This window comes from Gouania willdenowi, chromosome 3, assembly GCF_900634775.1.
Source record: "Gouania willdenowi chromosome 3, fGouWil2.1, whole genome shotgun sequence".
In the NCBI taxonomy this organism is placed as follows: Eukaryota; Metazoa; Chordata; class Actinopteri; order Blenniiformes; family Gobiesocidae; genus Gouania; species Gouania willdenowi.
Genome location: NC_041046.1, coordinates 43,464,475 through 43,490,654, shown reverse-complemented (window position 1 = coordinate 43,490,654; position 26,180 = coordinate 43,464,475). Strand labels below are relative to the sequence as shown.

Below are 26,180 nucleotides of genomic sequence, written 5' to 3'. Positions count from 1 at the left end.
ATAATAAAACATTTTTCATAATAATATGACCTTATTTTACAATTCAATTTTCATATTATATATTTGTCTGTTATTTATCAAAATGGTGTTTATTTAAAAAAATCTGATTCTTTTGAGCTTCCATAGAGTCGCACATCAACTGGCCAGCTGGCGAGTCTTAGTACGTCACGGCATACGTCATTGATACGAACCGTGACGCACGCATCACATATGACCGCCTGGATGACTCCACACACACTGAGAACGTCTCATCACTGGTTCATAGCGCACAGCCATTATTGTTGGTCCTCCTAAAGCCTGCTTCACTTATGATCCAGTAGGGGGCGGTAATGCACTAAACCGTTGTTTGTCAACCGCCATAAAACCTTGAAGAAGAAGAACACAGCCATTGAAAGCCCACAGCTTAATGTTAACAGGTTGTCATGGTAACTCAGGCTAAGATGAAGCGTCAGACTGCACGGAAACCAAAGAAGTCACAGCATGAAGAACTGGAATCAGAAACGACTGAGGTAGGTTTAATATTCTGAACTGTTCCTGTTGTTAACATGTACACACTGAGATGCATTTCCTTTGGAAACATGTTCACTAGTGCTGGGTTCTCAACCTCGGGGTCAGGACTCCATTTGTGGTCGTGAGACACTGGGAGTGGGTCGCTAGATGACTTCAAGATACTAAGAAAACGGAACAATTTGAGCCCATTTTTGCTTATTTTTACCATTTTTCTACAACAACACCAAACGTGTCATATTTTCATCACTTTTTCTTTCCTTATTTTTGCTCCTTTTAATGCATTTTTGTTACATTACTCCCATTTCTGACACTTCTCCATATATTTTCAATGACTTTTCTGCACATTTTTGCCACTTTCAAGACATTTTCAGCTCTTTTTTACCTAATGTCACATATGTTGACCCATTATTCAGTTTCAGTTTATTTGTTTCAGTCTAACATAAAAATTTAAATAAAATTCTAACATAAATATATACAACAAGACTGAAACAGGCAGAAGCAAAAATGTGTTTATGCCCAGCATAATAACATTCAAGTAAGTTGCCTTTTTTCAAATAATACAATATCACAAACATAATTCTACTGCTTCACGTAACTCTCTAAAATATATTGACATTTTTATTTCTTTATCAACAAAATACAACAATTTCACCCCTAGAACAGACAGACATCTTTGTTTAACTACTAATCTTGCTTTTGGTAAAATAAACATAAACTAATCTCTCAGGCTGTATTCGCTGGTCTGTAGTGAGTATCTTTTTAACGCCTTCTGGAAGAGTATTTATTTATTTTTGATTTGAACATCATGTGATATTTTATAATAAACAATATATCTTTACATTTCATACGTTTTGATTGAACAAATGATTTATATGTGTGATCATAATACCCTGCTTTGTTTATCAATCGTACAGCCTTTTTTGTTGCAATAAAACAATCATTGATTATTATTATTGATTATATTTAAAACACTCCTTAAAACCCACATTTTTAAACTTGCTTTTCCTTAACCTTACTTTTACTTTTATTGTTATTTCTTTATTTTTTTAGTGTTCTGTGGTCTGTAAGGCAAGTTTGAGCTCCCCCAAAAAGTGCTATAGAAAATTGATTTTTTATTATTATTATTATTATTATTATTATTATTATTATTATTATTATTATTATTATTATTATTATTATTATTATTATTATTATTATTATTATTGTTTTAAAAGGGGTTCCCCAGAGTTCTACACAATATGTCATATATGGCAGTATCAAAGTACAATAAACTGTCATTTTGAACCTTTTTTACCACTTTTTTGTCCATTTTTACCCACTCTAATTTGCACCTTTTAACCAATTTCTGTTTTAAAAAAAATCCCATATCACCACCTTTACCACTTTTAACCCATTTTATTTGTGATTAAATCGAGGATTTCCATCTTTAAGATGAATATAATAACAGTAAACTTCCTGGATTACAGTGAATATTATTCAGATGAATAAATAAATGTGGTTATCACAGATTCATAGAACAATAAACCATAATATTAAACAGTTCTCGCAGACAACATTGAGCAAATGAAACGTTGAATGAACTGACGTCATCCAGTTCTCTTTGGTAGTTTTTATTCTTCATTAATTGAAAATGATTAATTTGTGTTTCCTGTTGTCACTATTTTGCCTTTATTTAATTGGTTTCTTTCATAACAGCACGCTGTGAATCAGAACAACGGTGAAACCATGTCAGAAACTGAACATCTGCTCAGTCCAGCTGCTAATGTGAGCTCCCACTGTGCACCGCAGCATAAATACGTCTCACTGCAGGTAGTCACACTCTCTGACATCATGTTTATGTTGTTGACAGATGCACGAGGAAGACGGAACCCCTGAAATGGATTTGGAGAAACCGCTGACGCTGTCAGAGGAGGAGCTGGTCATGAGGTTCAGTGTGACGTTGCATTGTGAAAGTTCCAAAGTGTGATGTTAGGAGATGTGATGATGGTTGTGTTGTTTCTCTCTCACAGAGTGAAGGCTTTGATCCCTCCCAGAATTTCACCTCCAGTGGGTCCAGCCAAAGCAGAAAGAGTTAGAACCTACACACACACACACACGCACACGCACACACACGGAGAGAGGCTGTGGGAGTGCTGACTCTATGGTTCTGTCCTGGTTCTTCTTCTGCAGGCAGTGATGGACTTCCATAAGCAGGTGGGCAAGGCAGCGGCCAGTGTTTCGGCCCTGTGCCAGGAGTGGTTTGGAACCAGTTCTCATCCAACAGAGACCATGAAGATCGAACTGATGGAAGCATTAAATCTCTCTGGGATATATTTTACAGTCAAAGAGCAGCTGAAGGTCAGTGAACTTTACTTTATTATTAGTTCGTTTATTTCTAATAGAAAATACAATGAAAGTAGTTCAGATAAATCCCCGTTGCTTTTTGGTCAGGGCCCAAACCTTTAACAGAATGAAAACATCATATCATAAAACACATGTCGCCCTCGGACTAATATTGGGAAGACCCCATAGGTTGATGCAAAATGACTCAAAAACTAAAAATAAAAGACAGAAAAATACAAGATATCTACAAAAGTAACAGAAAAACACACAAAACGACAACAAAAATGACAGAAAAATATACAAAATGACAACAAAAATACACGTCATCCGTAAAAGACACAAGACAACTACAACAATAACAGAAAAACACACATATTGACAACAAAAGCACACAAAAATGACAGAAAATATATACAAAAAGACTACAAAAATACACAAAATGACTCATAACACACAAAAGACATACAGAAACACACAGAATGACTTCAGAAACACACAAAAGGACAACGCAAACACAAAAATAACAGAAAAATATCCAAAATGCCAAACACACAAAAGAACTACAGAAATAACAGAAACACACAAAAATACACAAAATGACTCATAAAACACAAAACAACTACGAAAATACAAAGAATGACTCAAAAAAACACACAAAACTACTACAAAAACACAAAAAATAAAATAAAATACACAGAATGAGTATGAAAACACAGTGTGTGTGTGTGTGTGTGTGTGTGTGTGTGTGTGTGTGTTGCATCAGCCTGCCATCATAAACATCGTAGAGGACAAGATGCAGCAGACCAAGCCGTTCACTGACCCTCAGGAGATGAAGGCGTTTCTCAGCCAACTCTACGTTTTCCTGGTGGATGAGATGAGTGTTGCTCTCCAACAGGTAACATAAACTCACGTGCACACTCGTGCACGCTGCTGTCATGAGTTGATTTCCATGCTCTGGTTTATTCTCCTCCTCATTAGATGTATTTCTCTGCTGATGCTGAGGATGAAACATCTGCAGATGAAGCTCAGGTGGATTCATGTCAACTCAGACATTTTGCCAGAGAAGCTCAGCTGATGGGGAACCATCGTCAGGCTGCTCGCTACTATCAACAGGTACTACACAACCAAATACTCTGTATTAGTCCTTCTGCAACCCATAGAGGGGAGTCACTCTGACATCAACAAAATACACCAAATCTAAATATGTGGACTAAAATGTAAAGATTGGACATGAATTAATCAACAACACGACTTGTTTTCTGCAGAAAATAAAATTGGTGTGGGGGTTTTTGATACTCTTTGAAATATAATTTTCATACTACAATAGTCTAAGCAAGAAATAGTTCATCTTTATTAGAGCAGGAGCTGCAAAAACAACCTGAATTGTCATGGAATGTACTTTTGTTTACTTCTGTGTGTTTTTGTAAAACACACAAAAGTAAACAGAAAACAAATGACAACCAAAACACACAAAATGGTAACAAAAACACACACAAAAAATGCACAAAACTTCAAGAAAAATTCATACAATGAACAAAACACAAATTCACAAAAATTGAACGAATAACGTTCAGATTAGTTATTTTTTGTTACTGTGGCTTAGATCATACAATCATAACACACAAAACACCTGCAAAAATACACAGAACGACTCAGAAAACACACTCATGATAACAGAAAGATATACAAAATAACAACAAAAATACACAAAATGACTGGAGGCAAATACAAAGAATGCCTCCAAAACGTCACAAACTTGCTGTTTTGTGTTTTTGTTGTTATAATGTGTATTTTTTTGTGATTTTTGGTGTTTTTGTTGTTGTTTTATGTATTTTTCTTTTGCCGTTTTGTGTGTTTTTATTGCTATTTTGTGTACTTTTGTTGCCACTCTGAGTGTTTTGGAGTAATAATGTGTAGTTTTCTGTCTATGTGTGTGTTTTTGGTGCTGTACAAAATTAGAGCCCACCACTCATTGCCCCTTTAAGCACTTCTGGTTTTTGATATAGTCAGTATTTTCCCTCTGGTTTAGTTTTCTCTGTGTATTTAGCTGTGATTATTTTTAACATTTCATTTTTACCAGTAATAGAATTGTGTATTAAATGTCCAACGCCACTGGTTTTCTGCAGTTGGTGGTGAAGCATCCAGACGAGGTCTCCTACATGTTTGAATGGGGAGGTCTGTACATGCAGAAGAGGGACTACATGAAGGCAAAGGAGTGTTTCCATGACGCTGTGTCTGTCCAGCAGAGCCACGCCCCCAGGTTAGAGATGCTTCATATCCCAGCATTCTGTGGGACAGTTTTCAGTCATTCAGAATCATGTGTTTGTTCTCTACACGTTTGACTCCACATTGATGAGAAAATAAAAGCCTGAACATGATATGAATGATTATTTATTTCAGCCTGATGATGTGTGGAGTGTTGGCAGTGATGACTGAGCGTTACGACCACGCTCAGACGTTCTTTGAACGAGCGACCAGCGTTCACCCTCCCAGTGTGGTTCCCTGGACTCTGTTGGGTGAGATTAACTTAATCTGGAATCTGCACGCTGTCTGTTAACACAGGGGTTCTCAACCTTGGGGTCGCGAGACACTGGGAGGGAGGGGGTCACCAGATGCCATCAAGAAACTAAAAATATGTATCTTAAACAGTTTTAACCCATTTTTGTTTATTTTATCACCAAACTTTCCATATTTTAACCTATTTTCATCACTTTTTCTTGCCATATTTTTGCTTCTTTTAATGTATTTTTGCTATATTTCTCCTATTTATGCCACTTCATCACATTTTAATGCCTTTTCTGCACATTTTCCACTTTCAAAACATGTTCAGCACTTATAAACCCTTTCCACCACTTTTCCACCTAATGTCACATATGTTGACCCATTATTGTCACTTTTTCACCATATTTCATGCTTTTTTTTTACCAATTTAACCACATTCACCATTTATCATGTCCATTATTTGCTTAATTGTTCTAATATTGACACTTTGAACCCCTTTACCACTTTTTCTGTTTGGTTTTGCCCTCTTTAATATGCAACTTTTAACAAATTTCTGTCTTTTTTTTAAAAAAAAAAAAAAATCCCATTTCACCACCTTTTCCAGCATTTTTGGTCACTTTTAACCCATTTTATTCCTGATTGAAACAAGGTTTTCCCATCTTTAATATGCTATATACTATGGTAAATGGTGAATGGACTAGATTTATATAGAGCTTTATCACCACTGAAACAGTCTCAAAGCGCTTTACATATCAGCTCATTCACCCAATCATTCTCACATTCACACACCAGTGGGACAGGACTTCCATGCAACGCGCTAGTCGACCACTGGGAGCAACTTAGGGTTCAGTGTCTTGCCCAAGGACACTTCGACACATAGCCAGGTACTGGGATCAAACCCCCAACCTCTCGATCAGAAGACGACCCTCTACCACCTGAGCCACGGTCACCCAAATAATAGTAAACTTCCATTATAACAGTAGATATTATTCAGATCAATAAATAAATGTGGTTATCACAGATTCATAGAACAATGGACCACTTCTCCATCACATTTCAATGCCTTTTCTGACATTTTTTCCTTTATCAAGACATTTTCTGCACTTATAAACCCTTTCCACCACTTTTTCTCTGTTTTCGTTGTTGTGTGTTATATGTGTCTGTCATTTTGTATATTTTTCTAGACATATTGTGTGTTTTGTGAGTAGTCTAATATGGTTTCCTGTTTCAAGGTTTGCTCCACAACATCCAAAATGAGAAGATCCTTGCCCAGAGAGCTTTTCTGAAGGCCACAGAGTTAAGGAGCGAAGAAGAACCAACAGTAGAGCAAATGTACGGAGAGGAGGAGAACAAAGAAATGCACGAAGAAGAAGAGGAGGAAAGTAAAGATGAGGCCGAGAGGTCAGAGGTCAAAGAAGAGGACGCTGTACAGCCCGACTCAGACGAACAAGGTAGAGGAAAGTGACAGCGGTCAGTGTCAGTCAGCTGTTACACAAACATTAAACATCGGTGGGGGGATGGGCTGGGTGCTCGGCTGCTTGGGGCTTCCTCGGATGTGTGTGTGGGGGGCGGTGGCTGCCTCTCGGCCTGGGATCTTGGGGGCATCTGGGGGGTTGCTCGGCCGCGGGGAGGTTGCCTGGGGCTCCCTGGCCCCCGCTCTTTCTGCTGGCCTGGCTGCATCTGCGGGCCCGGGGCAGTTCCTGGGTTTGCAGTAGCGGTTTTTTTTTGCACATACCCTGGTATACGATGCACTGGCACACCTTGGGATGTGGGATAAAACTCACACTGGGCTTAACTTTAGACACGTTAATCCCAAATACGTGCTTTAGGTACTACCATTCACTCATTCCCAATGTTTACAGCCACCAACTTTATAGCTAAGCTTCACATTTGTCACCATACTGGCTTGATTACACAACATAATAAGCACAATATATTCTACAACTTCACATCTCACCCTCACTGTAAAACAATCTATTCTTCCCCACCTTTTCTATTTCCTGTCTTGAGTCTCTCCTCCCTGCTCCCTTTCCCCTCCCCTTCCCCCTCCCCCTCCACTTTGGTGTAACACTGCTCTCCCTTTTTATATCCTCCCTATAATAAAAGATTTCTTACCCTTCCTTAGGGAGGGCTGATGATGGTCACAATTAAGCAATAAAATAAATCAATTTATTTTATTGCAATAACAAAACATGCATTGCTGTCTCATAATGATTGCACTTCCTGTGGTGTTGACCTTTGACAGCATGTGCAGACAAGTAAAAAAAAAAAAAAAGCAGAGGTTGGCAACATTTATCAAAGCGGGGTCACAAAAATGTGTTTGTTTGATTGGAGGGTCACATGATCAACATTAACGTCAGCATTAAAATAATGAGTGACCTGAGCATTAATACAGGAAAGAACAAAGAGTTTTTATAGTTATTTTGTGTTTTTCTCTCATGTGTGTTTGTTTGTTGTTGTCCTGCTCGTTGTGAGGCATTTTGTGCATTTTTGTAGTCTCTTTGTGTATTTTTCCTGTAAAATATGTGTTTTTTGGAGTCATACTGGGTATTTGTGTGCGTGTCTTTTTTCGTTGTTGAGTAGTTTCTGTTGTCGTTTTGCTTGTTTGTTAGTACTGTGGATTTGCAGAGTAATTTTCTTGTCTTTTTGTTTAATTATGTTGGCATTTTACTGCCATTTTGTATATTTTTCGGAGTAATTTTGAGCATTAATGTTGTCGTTTTGTTAATTTTTTTAGTAGTTTTGTGTGTTTTTGGAGTATTTTCTGTGGTTTTTCTCTTGTCTTTTACTCTATTTTCCTGCAATGTTGTAATTCTTTGTGTTTTTTAATGTATTCTTTTTGTTGTTTTATGTATTTTTCTGTCATTTTGTACATTTACTTTGGGGGCCGTATAAAATTAGACCGAGGGCCAAATGTGGCCCCCGGGCCGCCAGTTGCCTATGTCTGCTCTAATGGGCCGGATTTTCAGCCGAAATAGATGGGATGTCCTGAAAATGTGTTGAAATGACATGGAATGATGATGTCACTGTTTCTCCAGGTCCTCCAGAGAGCAGCAGCTCTAAACCCACGTCAAATGAACTCTGCACCATCTACACACACACTGTCCGTTTTCTGCTGCAGAATAACGCCCTGCAGGTACACACACACACACACACACACACACACACACACACCTCCATAGAATAACAACTGTCTAGATTATAATCTCCTCTTTGTCCTGTTATTCTCTCAGATGGCAGAGCACGCTTTGTCACAGCTGCTGCTGAGCTCACACGGCCGTCGCACTGTTCCTTACCTTCTTCACCTGGCACAACTACACACACTTAAATCAGAATACAGCAGTGCTGCTGACTGCCTGAGGGAGGCCATGCTGCTCAGAGATAAGGTACTGCTAACCATGAACTTATACTGTCTACTATGTACTATGATAGGAACTTCCAAGTTTCCCAAAATGCATTTGGAACCTCCAGCGTTAAAAACCTTGTTCACACTGAGGCTAAATATCTCTGATGATTCTCCACCTTTACTTTGAAAGTTCTGAAAGCATTTGAAGTGAGAAAATGACCAAGTAGAATATCAACATGTGCTCATTTCATCCATAAAACACACATAGACATATTTCATTCATACATTTCATAGACCCTCCATTGTGCTACTCACTAAACATCCTGTTAACTTCAAAACAAGAGCCCTAATTACATAAGAGTTAAAAAAAAAAAAACTAATGGGAGACAAGAAGAGATGCTTTTATTTTATATTACGCTCGCAATGCATCATGGGACGGTTGAGTACGACTGTGTTCGAAAAATCACATCTTAACATACTACTCATACTAAGTGTGACGTGTCAATGAGTACGTCAGGGTTCCCGCGGATCCTTAAAAAGTCTTAAAAGACATTAAATTCATGAATCTAAAAATAAGGCCTTGATTCTCATTAAAATGTTTTAAATCAATGTTTAAAACTTTAACATTTTAACACGTAATAAGTATGATTTTATGATTGTAATTAGTCTCACATTTCAAAATAAATGGTAATTTTGTTGTTTTTTAAAGTGTATAAACAACATGGGAAAATGTAAATTTTTTTGTTTTTGTTGTTTTATAGTTTTCTTGCTATTTTTGTCGTCATCTTGTGTTTTTTGTGTTTACTTTGGGTTCCTCCAGTTGCATGTCTGCACTAAACACTAGAAACAATAATGTGGTATTTTTACCCCTATTGTGTTTACTGTGAAGTTTGTCTTAAATTTAATTTCAAATGGCATGAATTGAATTTGACCAAAGCTGTAGAAACCCTGTATTAATTTGATAGTATGAAAACATTGAGAAACATCTGGATGTAAACATGTGCACCTGCTTTGTCTGAGGTTAAACATGTGCTTGTTTTCCCTGTGCAGGATGTAGAGCTGCTGGTGTTAAACGCTCACTGTCATTACCTGAGCGGTGCGTTCACTGACGCCAGGAAAAGCTACGAGCAGAGCTTCAAACTGTCTCAGCAGCAGCCGACGGACTCTCACCTGGTTCTCCTCCGTTTGGGATCCATCTACCTCATGGAGGAGGAGGTATGATCATCAGACATTAGACATGTCCAATCACAACATTTACTGCTGTTTGTCAATACATTTGATCTGTTTTTGTAGTCATTTTGTATATTTTTCTGTCATTTTGTGTATTTTTCTGTCAAACTGTCAAAGTGTGTATTTTTGTTGTTGTGTTATATATTTACACAAATTTTATTTGTGTTTTTTTTTTTGTAGTTTTCTATATTTTTTATTATTTTGCATATTTTTGTTGTCCTGATAAGTATTTCTAGAGTCATTTTGTGTTTATTTGTTATCATTTTACGTATTTTTGTGATCATAATGTGTGTTTGTGGAGTAGTTTTGTGTATTTCTGCTGTAGTTTTGTATTGTTTCTATCCTTTTGTGTATTTGTTGCCCTAGTGTGTATCTTTTGAGGAATTTTGTGTTTATTTGTTATAATTTTATGTATTTTTGCTGTTGTTGTATGTTTCTGTGTATCTCAAGTGACTTTGTGTGATTACCTTTGCAATTAAATTTGACTAAGAGCCACATGTGGCCCCCGGGCCACCAGTTACCCATGTCTGTTGTTAAAGCTGAGATACAGCATGATTGTGGACACACACACACACACACACACACACACACACACACACACATACACACACACACACACACACACACAGACCAAACTAACAACTATCTCTGTATTTTGCATTTTTTTCAGTTTGAAGAAGCCAAGCGTGTTTTCCTGCAGGCGTGTGAGGAGTCTCCATCGTGCCTCACCTGGCTGGGCCTGGGGACAGCCTGTTACCGGGTAAACCTCACCAGCCACATTATTAGACACACCACACTATTTTTAAAGGGGGGAAAAATCTACATTGCTGAAAATGAGGAGCAGGCTAAAGTAAACCAATCTTTCCATGATGAAGGGGAAACTCCACGTCACTGCTTTGTACATAACATGAATCATTTCACACAGATTTTGTAGAGGGATTAAACACTTCCACATCCCTGTACATTGCTTACGTACGATGTCCCCACAGATCCTTAAAAAACCTTAAAAGGCATTAAATTAATTAATCTAACAATAAGGCCTTAATTGTCATTAAAATGTCATAAATCAGTGTTTCAAAAGTTTTACATTTTAGCACATAAGTATCATGCCAAAAATCACGATAGCGGAACCAACTGCAAAAAAGTGACGTGGTTGCAACAACTTTCAACAACATGGCTAAATGTAAATTTAACGAGAATTGCCTGGGCAACGAATATTTTTCTTAATGGCTTTTCTTGCTGGTTTTTTTTTTTTTGTATTTTTGTTGTGGTTTTATAGATTTCTGGCTGTTTTTGTAATCATCTTGTATGTTTTTTGGAGTGATTTTGATTATTGTTCTTGTAGGAGTTGTTATTATTCTTCTTCTTTTGCAACTCCTTCATCCTGGAACTGCTCCTGGGCTATTGATGCAGCACTAATGACACGTATGTCATCTCATGTCAAGGATGTGGAGTCAACCTTTCTTCAAGTGTCAAAAACTAAAATTTTTCATATCTCTACGAATATTTATTGTACAAGTTTGATACTTTATTTATGAAAAGCTCATCTCAAGTGGAGTATTTTTTTTAGTTGGACTGAAGCTGTACGACCTACCAGTAAAAAGATTGGTAGGGGTCAAAGTTCATGATGTCACAAAAAAATAGTACTTTTTTCCCTATAACATAGCCACTGGTACCATTGAACAACATGTAACCTTAACCTTTGCTCAAGGTCATATTTAAGGTCAAGAACTCCTCAGAAAAGTGAACAAAGTGAGACCTCAACGCTCTCAGGATGACAAACTTCAGCCAAAACAAAAAGAATACTTTTTTCTCTATAACTTGGCCACAAATTGAGATACATTGCTTAGACTGGTACCATTGAACAACATTCTCTCTCAATGTGTGACAATTTTTTAAAAATTTCATTTGCCAAATACCGGTCTTGCCTTGTTTTAGTCTGTTTTTTTTTTTGTGTATGTGTATTTTATTGTCGTGTATTTTTGTGTGTTTACTTTGGGGGTCTCCAGTTGTACTAGACAGTGGGAAAATGTACCCTAACCCTATTTAAATGATGTAGCATCCCCCCCCAATTGTGTTTACCATGAAGTCTTAAATTTAATTTCAAATGGCATTCAAAAGTCTTGATAAGTCTTGAATTTAGTTTGACTAAAACTGTATGAACCTTGTATGTATCTGCTAGCTAACTCTAGCTAATGCTAGCTCTGTTTATCAAAGATCACATGGTCAATATGAGCTGCTGAAGTTACAAATGAGCATCAGAATGAGACAGAAAGGTTATTTTTGGGAGAAACTGAAGGCGATTGATCTTTTGTGTGTGTGTGTGTGTGTGTGTGTGTGTGTGTGTGTGTGTGTGTGTGTGTGATGATGATGATGATGATGAAGATGTCAGAGCTGAGCGCTGCAGAGGAAGCTCTGAATGAAGCGACCCACCTAGACGACCAGAACCCAGAGGTGTGGGCCTACCTGTCTCTGCTCTGCTTCAAGGTGAGTTATGATGGTCACAAAGCTCCGCCCACTCTCCCTGAACCCTGAGAGTGGGCGGAGCTCTTAGAAGCCGAGTTATGTAATAATTCACGCTGTGAAGAGAAGGTGTGGTTTCACCTGGAGGAGAGGCGGGGCTTCTTTGTGCTCTTTAAATAATCACAGATTATGTTTTTTCTCTCGTTGATGTTCCTTCATCAAGCAATTCTAGAAATAAATACTTAATGACTATGTTTTTGTAAATAATCATCACTACTGTAACCCACATTAATGATAATAAGTGACTTTTGAACTATAATTGGTTTAAAAAAACTCAGTATGACAATTTGAGATTTAAAGTAGTTTTAAAAGTAATTTTAAATCAATAATATATACTTTAACAATAATCATATAAAATATGATATATATTAAAGATGTTGCGAAAAAAAGATGTGAAAAAATATGTTAAAAAGTAGAAAAACGAAATCAGTGATAAAATATGATATTAAAATAGTTTTAAGTCATAAGTACATATACAAATTATTATATTACAGCGATATAAAGTATAATAATGTAATTTCAAAAAGTTAGAAAATTTAAATATTATAAAAGTGTTTAGCAAAAGCAAACATTTGTCATTTAAAGTTGTGATTTTTGGTAATTTTCAGTGTTTTTGTGTCAATAAAATAGGGTAACTAGCTGAAATGACTTCATTATTAACCAAAAGTAAAAAAAAACAAAAACATTTTGTTTGAATTTGTGTGTTTAAGAATAATTAAACTTCATATGTAATATATGATATGTAATTATTAAACTTCATTTGTCTTGTTCACAGTGTGGCAGAAAAGAAGAAGCTGAGCATTTTTACACGTATGCATTAAAGGTACGTTTTCTTATTACTTAATACAATAATATTATTATTTACAGTCAGTAGTTCTTAACTCATTCAGTGCCAGTCGTTTTAGAGTATTTTGACTCATTTTTAAAGACCCACAGAATATTTTGTACTATGACAATCTGACATCAAAAAAAATTATTTTGTTTCTAGCATGTTTCGTTCTTCCATAATCCACAGTTGAATAGAGACACATTTCACACAAAACGCCAGTTTGTGACAAAAAGCTGAGAAAAACAGCTTTTTCTGAAATCTATTAGTGACTTTGAAGCCATTTTTTTTTTTTGCTTTAGTGATGCCTCAACATTGGTTTCCTTCTATAAAACTACAAAAACAACACTGAGACCAGGCTTTTGATGGCAACATTATTATTTTGCTATCGATGTCAGAGTTGAATGGATTTCTTACTGTATTTTGGCATTCCTCCAAGTCTCTCCCCCGTCAGTCTCCACACACACAACTTCCTCCTCCTCCCAGACATGCTGAGTCTCACCACTTGCCACGTTTTTTGATCGTTTTCTCTCACCATCGCGACACTCTCAATAGTCCACTTAGTTCCACACATGCTCTGGTTGAGTGTGTGCTCCTGTGAGCTGGTGGGAGCTTCAGCATCAACTCTAGTAGCGCCATTTTCTGTCTGGTAAACTCCTTTCCTCTCCCTCTGAGCTCTGCCCATCACGGGTGATCTCTCATCTAAAGGTGCTCTACTGACACCTACAGGTCACCAGTTGGTCACTACATCATTGTACAAGTTAGATATTCACCGGAGACCTTGGTCACACTGTCTCTTAGCAACCCCAGCCGAAAAACACAATTCACGTCTATAGACGTGAATGGCACTCAATGAGTTAAAGATGTAGATTTGTTCATTATCTAACTGAGATCTTCTCTGTTTGTGTGCTGTACAGTTTGACCTGCAGGAGGCGTCGCTGCTCACAGAGCTGCAGCAGCTCAGAAACAGTTTGACTCACCTGGAGTCCTGTTTTAAAGCTGAGGCACCATTTTAACCACACACACACACATTTACACACATGTTTAATGGCTCCAAACATCAACAACACAAATTGCACATGAAACAAACAAACACGTGTTTTCAAAGCTGTGCACGAATAAAAAAGGGCCTGTGGTGACTAAATATTGGTTTTCTTCTATGTTTTTGGCACAGTGTGTAATAATAACACAATGATGGGTTTTATTATTCAGTGTTTCACATCCACAGTTTGTCACTGTCGGACTCTAGCGAAGGCGTCCCTGAGCCACGGCGAGTCCTCGTAGAGTCGAGGGTCTCCCAGACACTCTGACGTCCTCTTGTAGAAGTAATAATAGAGCACGGACGCTGTGGAAGCACCAGGTACAGGTTATCAACCACACACACTTCACTGCACACTCATTTATTCTTCTCCCTCTTTTTTAAAAGGAGGAAGAAGAATATTTTCACTGTTTAAATACTTAGGTCAGTATTTAGTGGAAAGGTTTGTATGTTCTCCCCTGATCGTCCCTCAGTTTTATCCCATGGTCCATGCAAGTGTGTACTTTCACCTGTGTGTGTTTTTTTTTGCAATCGATTTAAACTTTCAATTAACTTTGATCTATTTCTTCCTCAGTTTCTGGAGTCATTTTTTTATATACTTTATTTTTATTAGATATTTTTACATGGAATAAACAAGGATATAATAATAAGGATAGCAGACAGGGTCAGTACAGGTTCAACATGCATTCATTCATGAATTTGATCTTTTTTGAAAGTGTAAATCAGAAGCTGAGCCACAGAGAGACACATTCATTTGTACATCACAATTATCAATATCCTCTGCATTTCCCCATAAAAAACCAACACAGTGACGCATTTCATGTCTCTTCAGTCCATTTGATTCCGTCTGCGATTCCATTACCTTGGATTTTATATCCCTATACTTAACTTGTGTAATAAGGGAAAAATAATTAAATAAAAATGTGAATCGATAACGTACCTCAACATATATCGTCCTATTGATATTTTGACACACCCTTAATGTAAACTCTCTCCTCAGACACAATCATGACTGTGTTTTACAGATGTTGAGCCAGTCCTCCTCAGTTATTATCTTTACCTTAGCTTCCCTTTCCCATCGTGTCTTAACATATGTTGGAGTGAACTCTCTCTAGCTGCAAGGATGTGTACATTCTGGAGTCCTTTTGTGTTTTTGGAGTCATTGTATTTGTTTCCTGCATCATTTTGGTGTTTTTTGAGTCATTTTGTGTATTTTTGAGTCATTCTGTGTGTTTTGATGTCATTTTCTATGTTTTTGGAGTCATTGTGTTTGTCTAGAGTCATTTTGTGGGTTTTTTTGTGTTTTGAGTGTTTTGGAGTCATTTTGTGTGTGTTTTTATATATATATATATATTATTATTTATTTTTTTTCTCTGCAGTCTGTCTTCTCCTCGACCTCCGCTCTCTTCTCTGTTGCAGGTGTCTTGATGCTGGAGCTGCCGGTCCCAGACTCAACTAGTCTGGGACACTTGGATGGACTATCCTACTATCCTACTATCTTATCCATTTGTCCTTCTGCTCACTGACAACAACCAGTGGAAGCAGATGTTCTCCACCTCTGAACCTGGTTCCTCTGGAGATTTCTTCCTATAAAAAGAGGGAGTTTTTTCTTCCCACTGTCGCTGAATGCTTGTTCATGTGGATCTGGCTTCTTTCTTTTTTACTATGGACTTTATATTTTGTTCAGCGCTTTGAGATGACTTTGTTGTATTTTCGCTATATAAATAAAGTTGAATTGAGTTGAAATGCAACTATCTGAACTAAAACTCTTCTGCGCAGGTTTTCTATTCTTAAAGCTTATATGCTTATTTGATAATGTTAAAACCTTTTTTTATGTAATAATAAAATATATGAGTTCTCCTTTTTGTGTTTTATTTTTGACAGTGTTCATTGTTTAGCTAGGATTTCTGTATTTTTTTTACAGTATTTTTAGTTTGTCCATCTGATAATAAAATAAATCCTAGAGTAAACCTAGTCTGTATGTGAGGATGTGGGTCTGATGACATGCAGAGAACAAACCAAACAGACCATAAATCCTTTTATCCACTTAAGAGCTTCTAAGATGGTGGAAATCAGCCACTCACTGACCTGATGTCACAGCCTCACATTGTTTAAACTCTATTAGTTCATATCATCTATTATATCACACTCTGTGTTTCAACTTTAAAAGATTTAGGATGTTTATAACTACATTTATACTTATTATTGTGACTTTTTTCCTGTGTGTTTTTTATTTTAATTATTTGTATATCTGTGTCTAGTTTAATTATCTCCTTCTATTTCATATACTCGTCTTCTATCACCCCGACTTGTCTCATCTCATCCTTTATTATCTCATGTTGTTTCATCTCATGTTGTCTTTTCTTATATAATCTTACCTCGTCTCATCTGACAGTTCTATATATTATAACTCATCTGTTATATGAATATATTTATATATAATGTATTTGGTAATTGAAAATTGCCAAATACATTGTTATCGTAGTAGTTGTCATGGAACTCCTCCAAGACTAATGCAGCACTAATGACACATATGTCATCTCATAGGGACAATGTCAACGATATATGAATATTTATCATATTATGAAAAGCTCATCTCAAGTGGAGTATTTTATTTCAATGACCAAAGCTGTACGACCTACCAGTAAAAAGATCAGTAGGGGTCAAAGTTCATGACGTCACAAAAAAAATACTTTTTTTCCTGTAACTTGGACACAAAATCTAACCGTGGCCTTGAGAGTGACTGAGTCAGATTACAGCTGCTGTGATCACATGACGTCACAAACACAAATCAATAGAACGACCTTCTCACCAGTTCTGTGAATGATAAACAGCATCTGAAGTCCGTCCGTCCAAATGAATCTGTTAAAGTTCAGCCAGCGAAGATTCTGACAGACGGAAGGAAACAGACATTAGCTTTTATCCCTTCAGGAAGGAGTCATCAATATAATTACTACTTTATAATCTACTTTATTTATTCTTTATTGGTCTAAGCTTATATCGTAAGCTAAGCCAAACCCCCAAAATAACAAAAATACACAAAACAACAATAGACAAATTTACTCCAAAAACAGACAAGATGACTGAAAATATACAAAAAATGACGTAAAAAGGCGCTAAAAATACACAGAATGACGCCAAAAACACACTAAAGATTTCCAAAAACACAAAAAAAACCAACTAATATACATAGAATGATGCCAAAAACACACAAAAAGGTTCCAAAAAAACACAGTTAGAGAAAAATCATCAAAATGAGTGCAAAAACACACAAAATGATAACAAAACATACAATAGGTTTCCAAAAACACACAAAATGAGAACAAAAACATACAAAAGGCTTCAACAAACACACAAAGTTTGAGGAAAAATGTACAAAATGCGTGCGTTAATGCTCAGAGTGGTGATTACTCTAAATACGTATTGATCATCATGTGACCCTCGGATCAGACAATCACATTTTTGTGTCTCCCCTGTGATAAAAGTGGCCCATCTCTGTGTTATTGCACTTGTTACAGTACATACTATAGATACTGTAACTGTCAGCAAGGATCAGATTTATCTTCAGGAGAAACTGCATCTATCAGGAATAACACTTGGGGACACATGCACGTGTCCCACAGGATGTTTGTACCATGAGCCAGGAGTGCAGGATGACGCTGGAGGTCAGGTACAGAGCAGAGAGCATGAGCAGAGATCTGAAGCGCTGCAGCAGGATGGAAACCAGCCCCACCTGGAACACGTAGGTGTTGAACAGCATCAGCAGGATGATGATCACGTTAAACAGGATGGAAATGTCCTGGATGCTGAGGGAACACATGATGACATCATACAGGTTAGATCACATGATCAACATTCATAATAACCATTCTGAGATTTAATACAGGAAACAACAAAAAGTTTTAGCATTCTGTTTGGTTTTGTTGGTGTTTAGTGTATTTTTACTGTATTGTGTGTGTGCTTCTTTTATTGTTGTGTGTTTTTAAAGTCATTTTGTGTTTTTAGACCCATTTAATGTATTTTTCTATTATTATGTGTAATTTTACCATAATTTTCTATATTTTGTTGTGTTTTTGGAGTAATTTTTTGTATTTTTTTCATTGTTTTGTATGTTTTTAAAGTCATTTTGCGTGTTTTTATTGTCATTTTATGTATTTTTCTGTTATTTTGTGTCATTTTATTGCCATTTTCTATATTCTGTTGTGTTTTTGGATTGATTTTGTGTATTTTTCTTATTGTTTAATGTGTTTTTATCATCATTGTATGTGTTTTTATCATAATTTTATGTAATTTTCTATTATTGTGTGTAATTTTACTGTCATTTTCTATATTTTGTTGTGTTTTTCTTATTGTTTTGTGTGCTTCAAAGTCATTTTGTGAATTTTTCTTTTCTTTTATAGTTTTGAAATAATTTTGTGTTTGTAGTGCCATTAAAAAAATATAGATTTTGTGTGCTTTTACAATCATGTGTTTATTCAGACTACTTTTTTCAGGAAGTTTACTTTGAAATATACTTAGATCTCCAACATCAGGACATCTTAAAATATTCAGACAGTATTCTTAGTATCTTGAAGGCATCTGGTGACCCCATGGTTGCTGTAATAGATGAATGAATGAAATGAGTATTTCTCACATGAACAGGACCATCTGTACGGCGGGTTCGTCCCTCAGTAGTTCACTCCCAGCGTTGACCAGCAGGTCAAAGGTCAGCAGGCTGAGCTGGATCAACAGAACCAGGGAGTAGTTGCTGCTCTGAAGAGACTCTGGCCCGAAGGCTCCGTGGCCCCACTGAGGCTCCAACGCTGCACACGCACACACACACACACACACACGCTACATGGAAGAGTCAGCAGCATCCACTCAGCCAGGAAGGAAGGAGGAGAACCTGGAGGAGACCATGTGATCAGATGAAGAACTGGAACCAGTGTTTGGACAGAAGACACAGGGATCTCTGGAGGAGGACCATCATCATCACCATCATCATCATCAACCTGGAAGAGATAAGAGCAACACTAGAGGTATAACTTACTGTAAATAATCTTATCTCGTCTAATCTCATTTTATCTGACCTCATCTAATGTTAACACCTCATCTGTGATTTTATCTCATCTTATTACATCTTTTATGTTTTTATAATCAAAATTTTCCCGTTTTATTTAATCTTGTATAATTTTATGTTATTTTATCTCATTGATTCTCATTTGTGTGTGTGTGTGTGTGTGTGTGTGTGTGTGTGTGTGTGTGTGTGTGTGTGTGTGTGTGTGTGTGTGGGTTTTAAAGGGGTTTTGAAAGTCCTTCTGAGTAATAAATCAGTGCTAATCTTCCTCACACCTGCCACGCTCTAAATACCAGGTCATAAGAGGATCCGCCTGCTCTCAGTGTGAGAGAGATCCAGGTTCACCAGGCGCTGATGGAGATCAGGTCACACTCACTGTGGCTATGAAACAAAAGCTCTCAAAAAGAAAACGGTATGGACAATAATCATATTTTTTTGATAAATTATCATCTGATTGATGTCATATTTCCTAATTTTCCAAAGGGTCCAATAAAAATATTTTACCAAAAAGTGGAAGTGATAACATTGTCCTACGCTTTGACCCTTTGACCCTGCTCAGCTGTCATTGCTACGCGCTAAGCTAGCCCATTGAGGGTCACTAAAGGGACTTGAACCCACGATCTCCACACTGAGAGGCAGCAATGCACCACAGAGTGACAAATTAAACACAGAATCATATTAAAATGACAAAGAAATACAAGAAACCACGTATGAAATGCATGAAATGACTTATAACGCACTAAATACCAACAAAAATACACATAATGGCAACAAAAACTCACAAAATGATTCCAAAATAATAGAAAATATCAAGAAAAATACAGAATTACTCATAAAACACAAAATAGGACAGAAAAATACAATAAAAATCAAGAAAAACATGAAGTGAACACTATATAACGACAAAAATGTAAATCATGACAAAAAACACTGAATGATTCCAAAATTATAGAAGTAAACAACACAAAAATACACAAAACAACAAAAATACACAATATGACTTTAAAAAGAGAGGAAAGGTCAAAGAAATTACCCAGAACACCCTTCGAAAATACACAAATGACTTAAAAAAAAAAACAGAAAATATCAATAAAAACTCAGAAAAACTCCAAAAACACACACATCAGGGCAGGAATATAGACAAAAGGTCAACAAAAATGAATGAAATGACTAATAACACACTAAATAACAACAAAAATACACATAATGACAACAAAAACACACATTGTGACTTCAAAAATGTAAGAAAAATGCACAACAACCACATAAATACACAAAACAACAAAATACACAATATGACTTAAGAAAAGGGTAAAAAAAAAAAAAAACACAATAAATATCAACAAAAACACAAAATTACTCCAATAATACACACAAAAGGATAGAAAAATAGACAAAAGGTCAACAAAACGTAAGAAATGACAACAAAATACAAAAATACACCTAATGACAACACAAACCAAAGTTATAGAAAAATACATAAAAGAACCACAAAAATACATAAAGCAACAAAAACGCATGAATTACTTTAAAAAAATACACAAAAGGATTCCAAAAAGTCCAAAAAAACACAACAAAACAGAATGACTTCAAAAACACACAATAAGACAGAAAAATACAAAAAAGGTCAACAATATACACACAATGAGAGGAAAATACACATAAAAACACATAAAGTCTTTGTTGTTTCTTGTGATAAAAACTACGACAATTTTTAATAGAATATCAAAAATTATCAGTTGAAAAAAATCTTAAGATTATTGTAAAAATTATTATTATTATTATTATTATTATTATTATTATTATTATTATTATTATTATTATTATTATTATTAATCAAACAGCTTGATAGAAAAAAATGATAAAGGAACAATCAAATATATAAAATGCATCTGCAAAAGAAATTAAAAAGACAACAAAATAACAACATTGATAATCATACATTTTTCAAAAAGAGTGCAAGATTAAGTTAATCAAATTTATCTAACTTTCCCCACCACCAATCAATCAATCAATCAATCAATCAATCAATCAATCAATCAATCAATCAATCAATCAGAGCAGCTGTCTCTACAATTTTTTTTAATTATAAAAAAACCAACTTTATTTATTTTTAATTGCCTTTTTTTGAGTGGTAACAGATATTGTAGAGAAGTTAAATAAAACACAAAATATTGAAAATAATTTAAACCAAATCAATGAATTTTAGGTGATTATTATTTAATTTAACAACATTTTCATGAGAGAAAACAGCCAAAAAAATTGTTGAAATATTGCAGAAACACAGCCACAAAATATAAAGAGAACAGAAAGTGTTTAAGCACTAAATCTTTCTATAAATGAATGACACAGAGAACAAACACAGCGGAGCAGCTTTAGGAACAATTTGTTTTATCCATCCATCCATTCATACCCGCTTATTCCCGTTTAACAGGGTCGCGGGGACAATTTGTTTTAGTTTGAGAAAAATACAAAACAGTGAAAGAACAAACCTGAGGATGAAGAAGAAGAAGAGCAGGAGGAGGAGGAGTGACTGACACTGACAGATTGAGACTAAAGGGGTTTATCCCTCACACACACACACACACACACACACACGGAGAAAAGTAACGGTGGGGATTTAGTTTTAGACTAAAACAAAATATTAAATACAATGGGTAAAGAATTAAAAAAAACATTTTAAAAATGTTATTGAGTGGTTGTATAATATAACATAATAAATCCACGAAATTTACAAACATATACATGTTTTTTTTTTAAACAGAAATGTAGCTGATATAATTAATTACAATTAAAATTAAAAAAAAATTAGAAGATAAAATTGTCATTTGTTTAACATGTTTTCTGCCTTTTCCCTCTTGTTGAAAAAAATATATAATAAATAATCAATTCATGTTCACATAACAGAACCATCAGAAATATGAAAATATAACAAAAACAAACGAGTAAAATCCACAAAACCAAAATATATTTAAAAAATAAAATACAAAAACCAATCCATAAAACGAGACACATTATGATGATTTTAATGAAACAAAATAAAATTAAAAAACACGTAGAATATTTGTTTTAATGTTTTTACTAGGATTATTTACAGTAAACTAAAGGACATGTTTGACCCTGAGGGGAAAGCAGAACATATCTGTCTCCATCTAGTGGTGGAGCTGCATTACTACACACGATGTCACAGTAGAATTTATTAGAATAAAATAATTAAATTACATAAAGGAAATAAAATGGTAAATGGAACACCATCAATTGTTTATTATACATCTAAATAAATTGTAAACATGTAGTGTCTGATTTTTAAAAGACATCATTATTAACACTAAGAAAATGAGTGAAATTGAAAGATTTTTTCAAAATAATTTTGAACAGTTTAACATTAAAAATCATGTGAACTGAGCACCAGGAGTGTTGACTTTCATTTACACAATGATTCATGTTTTCTCCTGCAGGTCCAATTAGATGCTCCAAAGGGCCACGTTTTTGACACATGTGAGATATTTACATAAATCTGTCTTCTGTTGAACTTTTTTTGTTTCCTGAAAAGATTCACGTATTTTAAATTTTTCTGAAAACATTAAAATGACTGTTTGACTGATTATAATCCGGCAGGTGGTTATTAAATGTCTTTGTCTCTCTGATAGAATTCTTAGTTGTGTGTTGTTTTGTTTTTGAACTGTATGGAGGTAGATTTGTGTCGTTATTATTCAATCCAAAAAATAACTTTTGGAATGCATTTATTTGGGTCTCAAATATTTTTCACTTTTTAATTTTTTTTTGACTGAAGTGATTTTTCTATTTTGAAAGCATTTTTTTTAATTTATTTTTTTTTTCTTTATTTAAATTATTTTTTTTATTGAAATTATTATTTTTTGGTTGAAGTTATTTTTTGTTATTAAAGTTATTTTTTTATTTATTGATTTTTTTTATTGAATTTATTTATCTTTTTAATATTGAAGTGCTTTTTTTATGACTGAAATGATTTTTTTAAAATTTAAATTATTATTATTATTATTTATTTTATTTTTTTATTGAAATGATTATTTTTTATTGAAGTAATTTTTATTGTTGTTTTTTTGATTGAAGTGATTTTTATTATTATTTCTGATTGATGTTGTTTTTTTTTTTATTATTTTTTAGATTGAATTGATTTAAAAAATAAAAAAAATGAAAAGATTGTTTTTGATTGAATAATAAAGACCTTTATACATGATGGGGGTCCGGGGTGTGTGCTCAGATCCAGCCCCCCAGGACCGTGAAGGTGTCCCGGCCCGGGGAGGAGTCTCTGCTCTGCGGCCGCCCAGCCTCCGTCTGTCCGCCGGCTTCCACCAGGCTTTCACCGTAGCTTCCCCTCAGAGCTCCGTGAGATGAAAAGCGGACACATTTAAACGGATTTTCACACATTTGGAGCGTATTTTTTACACGGTTCTCCATCTTTGATTTCCGGCAGAGGTGTACAGAAACTACAGGTGAGCGAGCAGGAAGTGGACTGTGTTAGTTTGTGTCCGTTATGGTTACAGATTTATTTTTCAAAATCAGAATTTTACATCTTCTATAAAACTAAAAAGCTTCATTATCTCTTTTATAAGTTAAAAAGTACGCTGTGTTGATAAAAGCTGTGGTAATCTTCACAGTTTGAGCCGTAACTTTAGCGTTAGCTAACACTGGTGTTACGGACCTAATGGTTACCTTGTTACATGGGGATTTTCTCCTCTTTTCCTCACTACAAGCCGTATTTAACGCTTTTTAAACACTGACTTTGTCATGTTAAGCGTGTTTTGAGATGTTTAAAAATGCTTTTGTGATTTCGTCATATTTTGAAAAACTGTTTTGTTTGTTTTTCAGTGACATTTTCAAGATGAATAATAAATAAAATACATATTAATGCACACGCACATACTGTTGGATGGGTATAATGTAATTATAGTTTAATATGTGAACGTTATTAACCTGTTGTCGGCCAAGCCATGGGTTCTCAAACTTGGGGTCAGGACACCATTTAGGGTCTCGTGACACAGGGAGTGGGTCGCCAGATACCTTCAAGAAACTAAGATTTATTTATTTTGAGCCCATTTCTGCCTTTTTATTTTATTTTTACCCTTTTTTTTTACAACTACACCAAACTTGTCATTTTAACCTTTTTTCATCACTTTTTTAGTGCATTTTGCTACGTTATTCTTATTTCTGACACTTCTACATCACATTTCAGTGCCTTTTCTCCATATTTTTTCCACTTTCAAGACATTTTTAGCATTTATAAACCATTTCCACCAAATGTCATATACTGTATGTTGACCAATTATTGTCACTTTTAACCTCTTTTACCTATATTTCATACTTATTTTTTTTTGCCAATTTAACCACATTCAGAGTTTGTCATTCCCATTATGTGTTAGTTTAATGTAATTGCTGCTACTTTTAACATTAGGTTAGCCGCCCCCTCCCCATTTCTGACACTTTTAAGCCAATATTCACACTTTAAACATTTTTTACCACTTTTTCTGTCTGTGTTTGCCAACTCTAATTTGCAGCTTTTAACCACTTTCTTTTGTTTTCCTTTTCCACCATTTTTGATCACTTTGAACCCATTTTTATTTCAGATTAAAACCATGATTTCCATCTTTAAGATGACTACAATAATAATAAATGTTCCTGGATAACAGTGGACATTATTCATATGAATAAATAAATATGGTTATCACAGATTCATAGAACAATGATTAAAATGAAAATAAGATTTAACGTAATCAAAACAGAATCAACTGCTTTCATTTGTTGACAGATGATCAAAGATTTGCTTTGTCAGTTGGTGTTTTTAAATAGTTTTTACTGACACTCCTTGATTTGTTTTCAAAAGTTAAAATGTATGAATAAATTCTAGTTTGTTTTAAATCACTTCTGAGCCTTAACAGTGGAAAATGAAGCCGTCCGTGAGAATAAAATCCATCTTGTTGAGTTTGATTCCTAAATCCTTGAGATTCCTCAGTAAACGTCCTTGAAGCTCCGCCCCAGAATGCCTCTCCTACCTTTACTGTAGTCACTGTTTAATCATCAGAGCCTCATGTTAGTGATTTCACCTTCATTCACTATCTGAACTTTTAACTCCCGTCTGTTTTCTGTGACTTTTTCCTTCTACAATGTGTCAGAGAATGTGTGCGTGGGAAGTGATTCTGCTGTTACACAATCAAGTCTTTCAGCCTTAAAAAGCCTGATGGTGAACATTTAAATATAAGCTGCAAGAATAAGTATCCAATAATTCTGCATCGATTGATCTCTAATATGAGTTTTAATCTTCATCTAAATCACAACTAAACACTATTGGTTTGATAACTTCTCGGACACATTTTTAGAAGTTCTCCTCCTGGTAACAAAAAGCTGTTGTAACAATTTCCTATAGCTGGTGTGTGTGTCTGTGTCTGTGTGTCTGCTGTGATTCTGAATTATATGTAGTATTATTAATATAGTATTATTATTATAGTTTTCTTAAAGGTGTAAATCCTTGTTTTAATCTGAAATATAATAGGTTAAAATTGACCAAAAGTGGTGGGAAAAGGTGGTGAAATGGGATTTTAAAAACAACAGAAATTGGTTAAAAGTTGCAAAGTAGACAGACAAAGTTGTAAAAAGCGTTCAAAGTGTCAAATATTGGAACATTTAGTTTAAACTGGAAAATAATGGGCATGACAAATTGTTTAATGTGCTTAAATTGGCAAAAATAATCATAAAATATGGTGAAAAGAGTTTAAAAGTCACAATAATGGGTCAACATATGTGACATTAGGTGGAAAGGGTTTATAAGTGCTGAACAAATGTTTTGAAA

At 35.1% G+C, this 26,180-nt stretch overlaps 3 protein-coding genes across 3 annotated transcripts in view; 2 read left to right on the top strand and 1 right to left on the bottom strand.

Moving 5' to 3' along the window:
• The first annotated feature begins 221 nt into the window (after positions 1-221).
• Positions 222-14,562, top strand: LOC114457437 (cilia- and flagella-associated protein 70). Its single transcript, XM_028439232.1, has 17 exons — positions 222-509; positions 2,206-2,274; positions 2,360-2,436; positions 2,520-2,580; positions 2,680-2,847; positions 3,596-3,727; positions 3,811-3,945; positions 4,959-5,092; positions 5,233-5,348; positions 6,567-6,785; positions 8,373-8,470; positions 8,568-8,720; positions 9,731-9,895; positions 10,581-10,670; positions 12,296-12,397; positions 13,209-13,256; positions 14,177-14,562. Exons 1-17 carry the CDS (start codon positions 423-425, stop codon positions 14,273-14,275), a joined length of 1,953 nt encoding a protein of 650 aa, XP_028295033.1. The 5' UTR covers positions 222-422; the 3' UTR covers positions 14,276-14,562.
• Positions 14,398-23,794, bottom strand: LOC114480360 (transmembrane protein 138-like). The gene is made up of 6 exons (XM_028474453.1): positions 23,615-23,794; positions 19,184-19,289; positions 18,932-19,100; positions 17,933-18,104; positions 17,111-17,186; positions 14,398-14,604 (listed from the first exon to the last, which is right to left on the bottom strand). Exons 1-6 carry the CDS (start codon positions 23,792-23,794, stop codon positions 14,492-14,494), a joined length of 816 nt encoding a protein of 271 aa, XP_028330254.1. The 3' UTR covers positions 14,398-14,491.
• The window catches only part of LOC114456442 (CD151 antigen-like), a 20,457-nt gene continuing 17,908 nt past the window's right edge, over positions 23,632-26,180 (top strand). The window contains exon 1 of the mRNA XM_028438193.1: positions 23,632-23,829. The gene's annotated coding sequence lies outside the window, so the exon portion shown is untranslated. The remainder of the gene's footprint in view (positions 23,830-26,180) is intronic.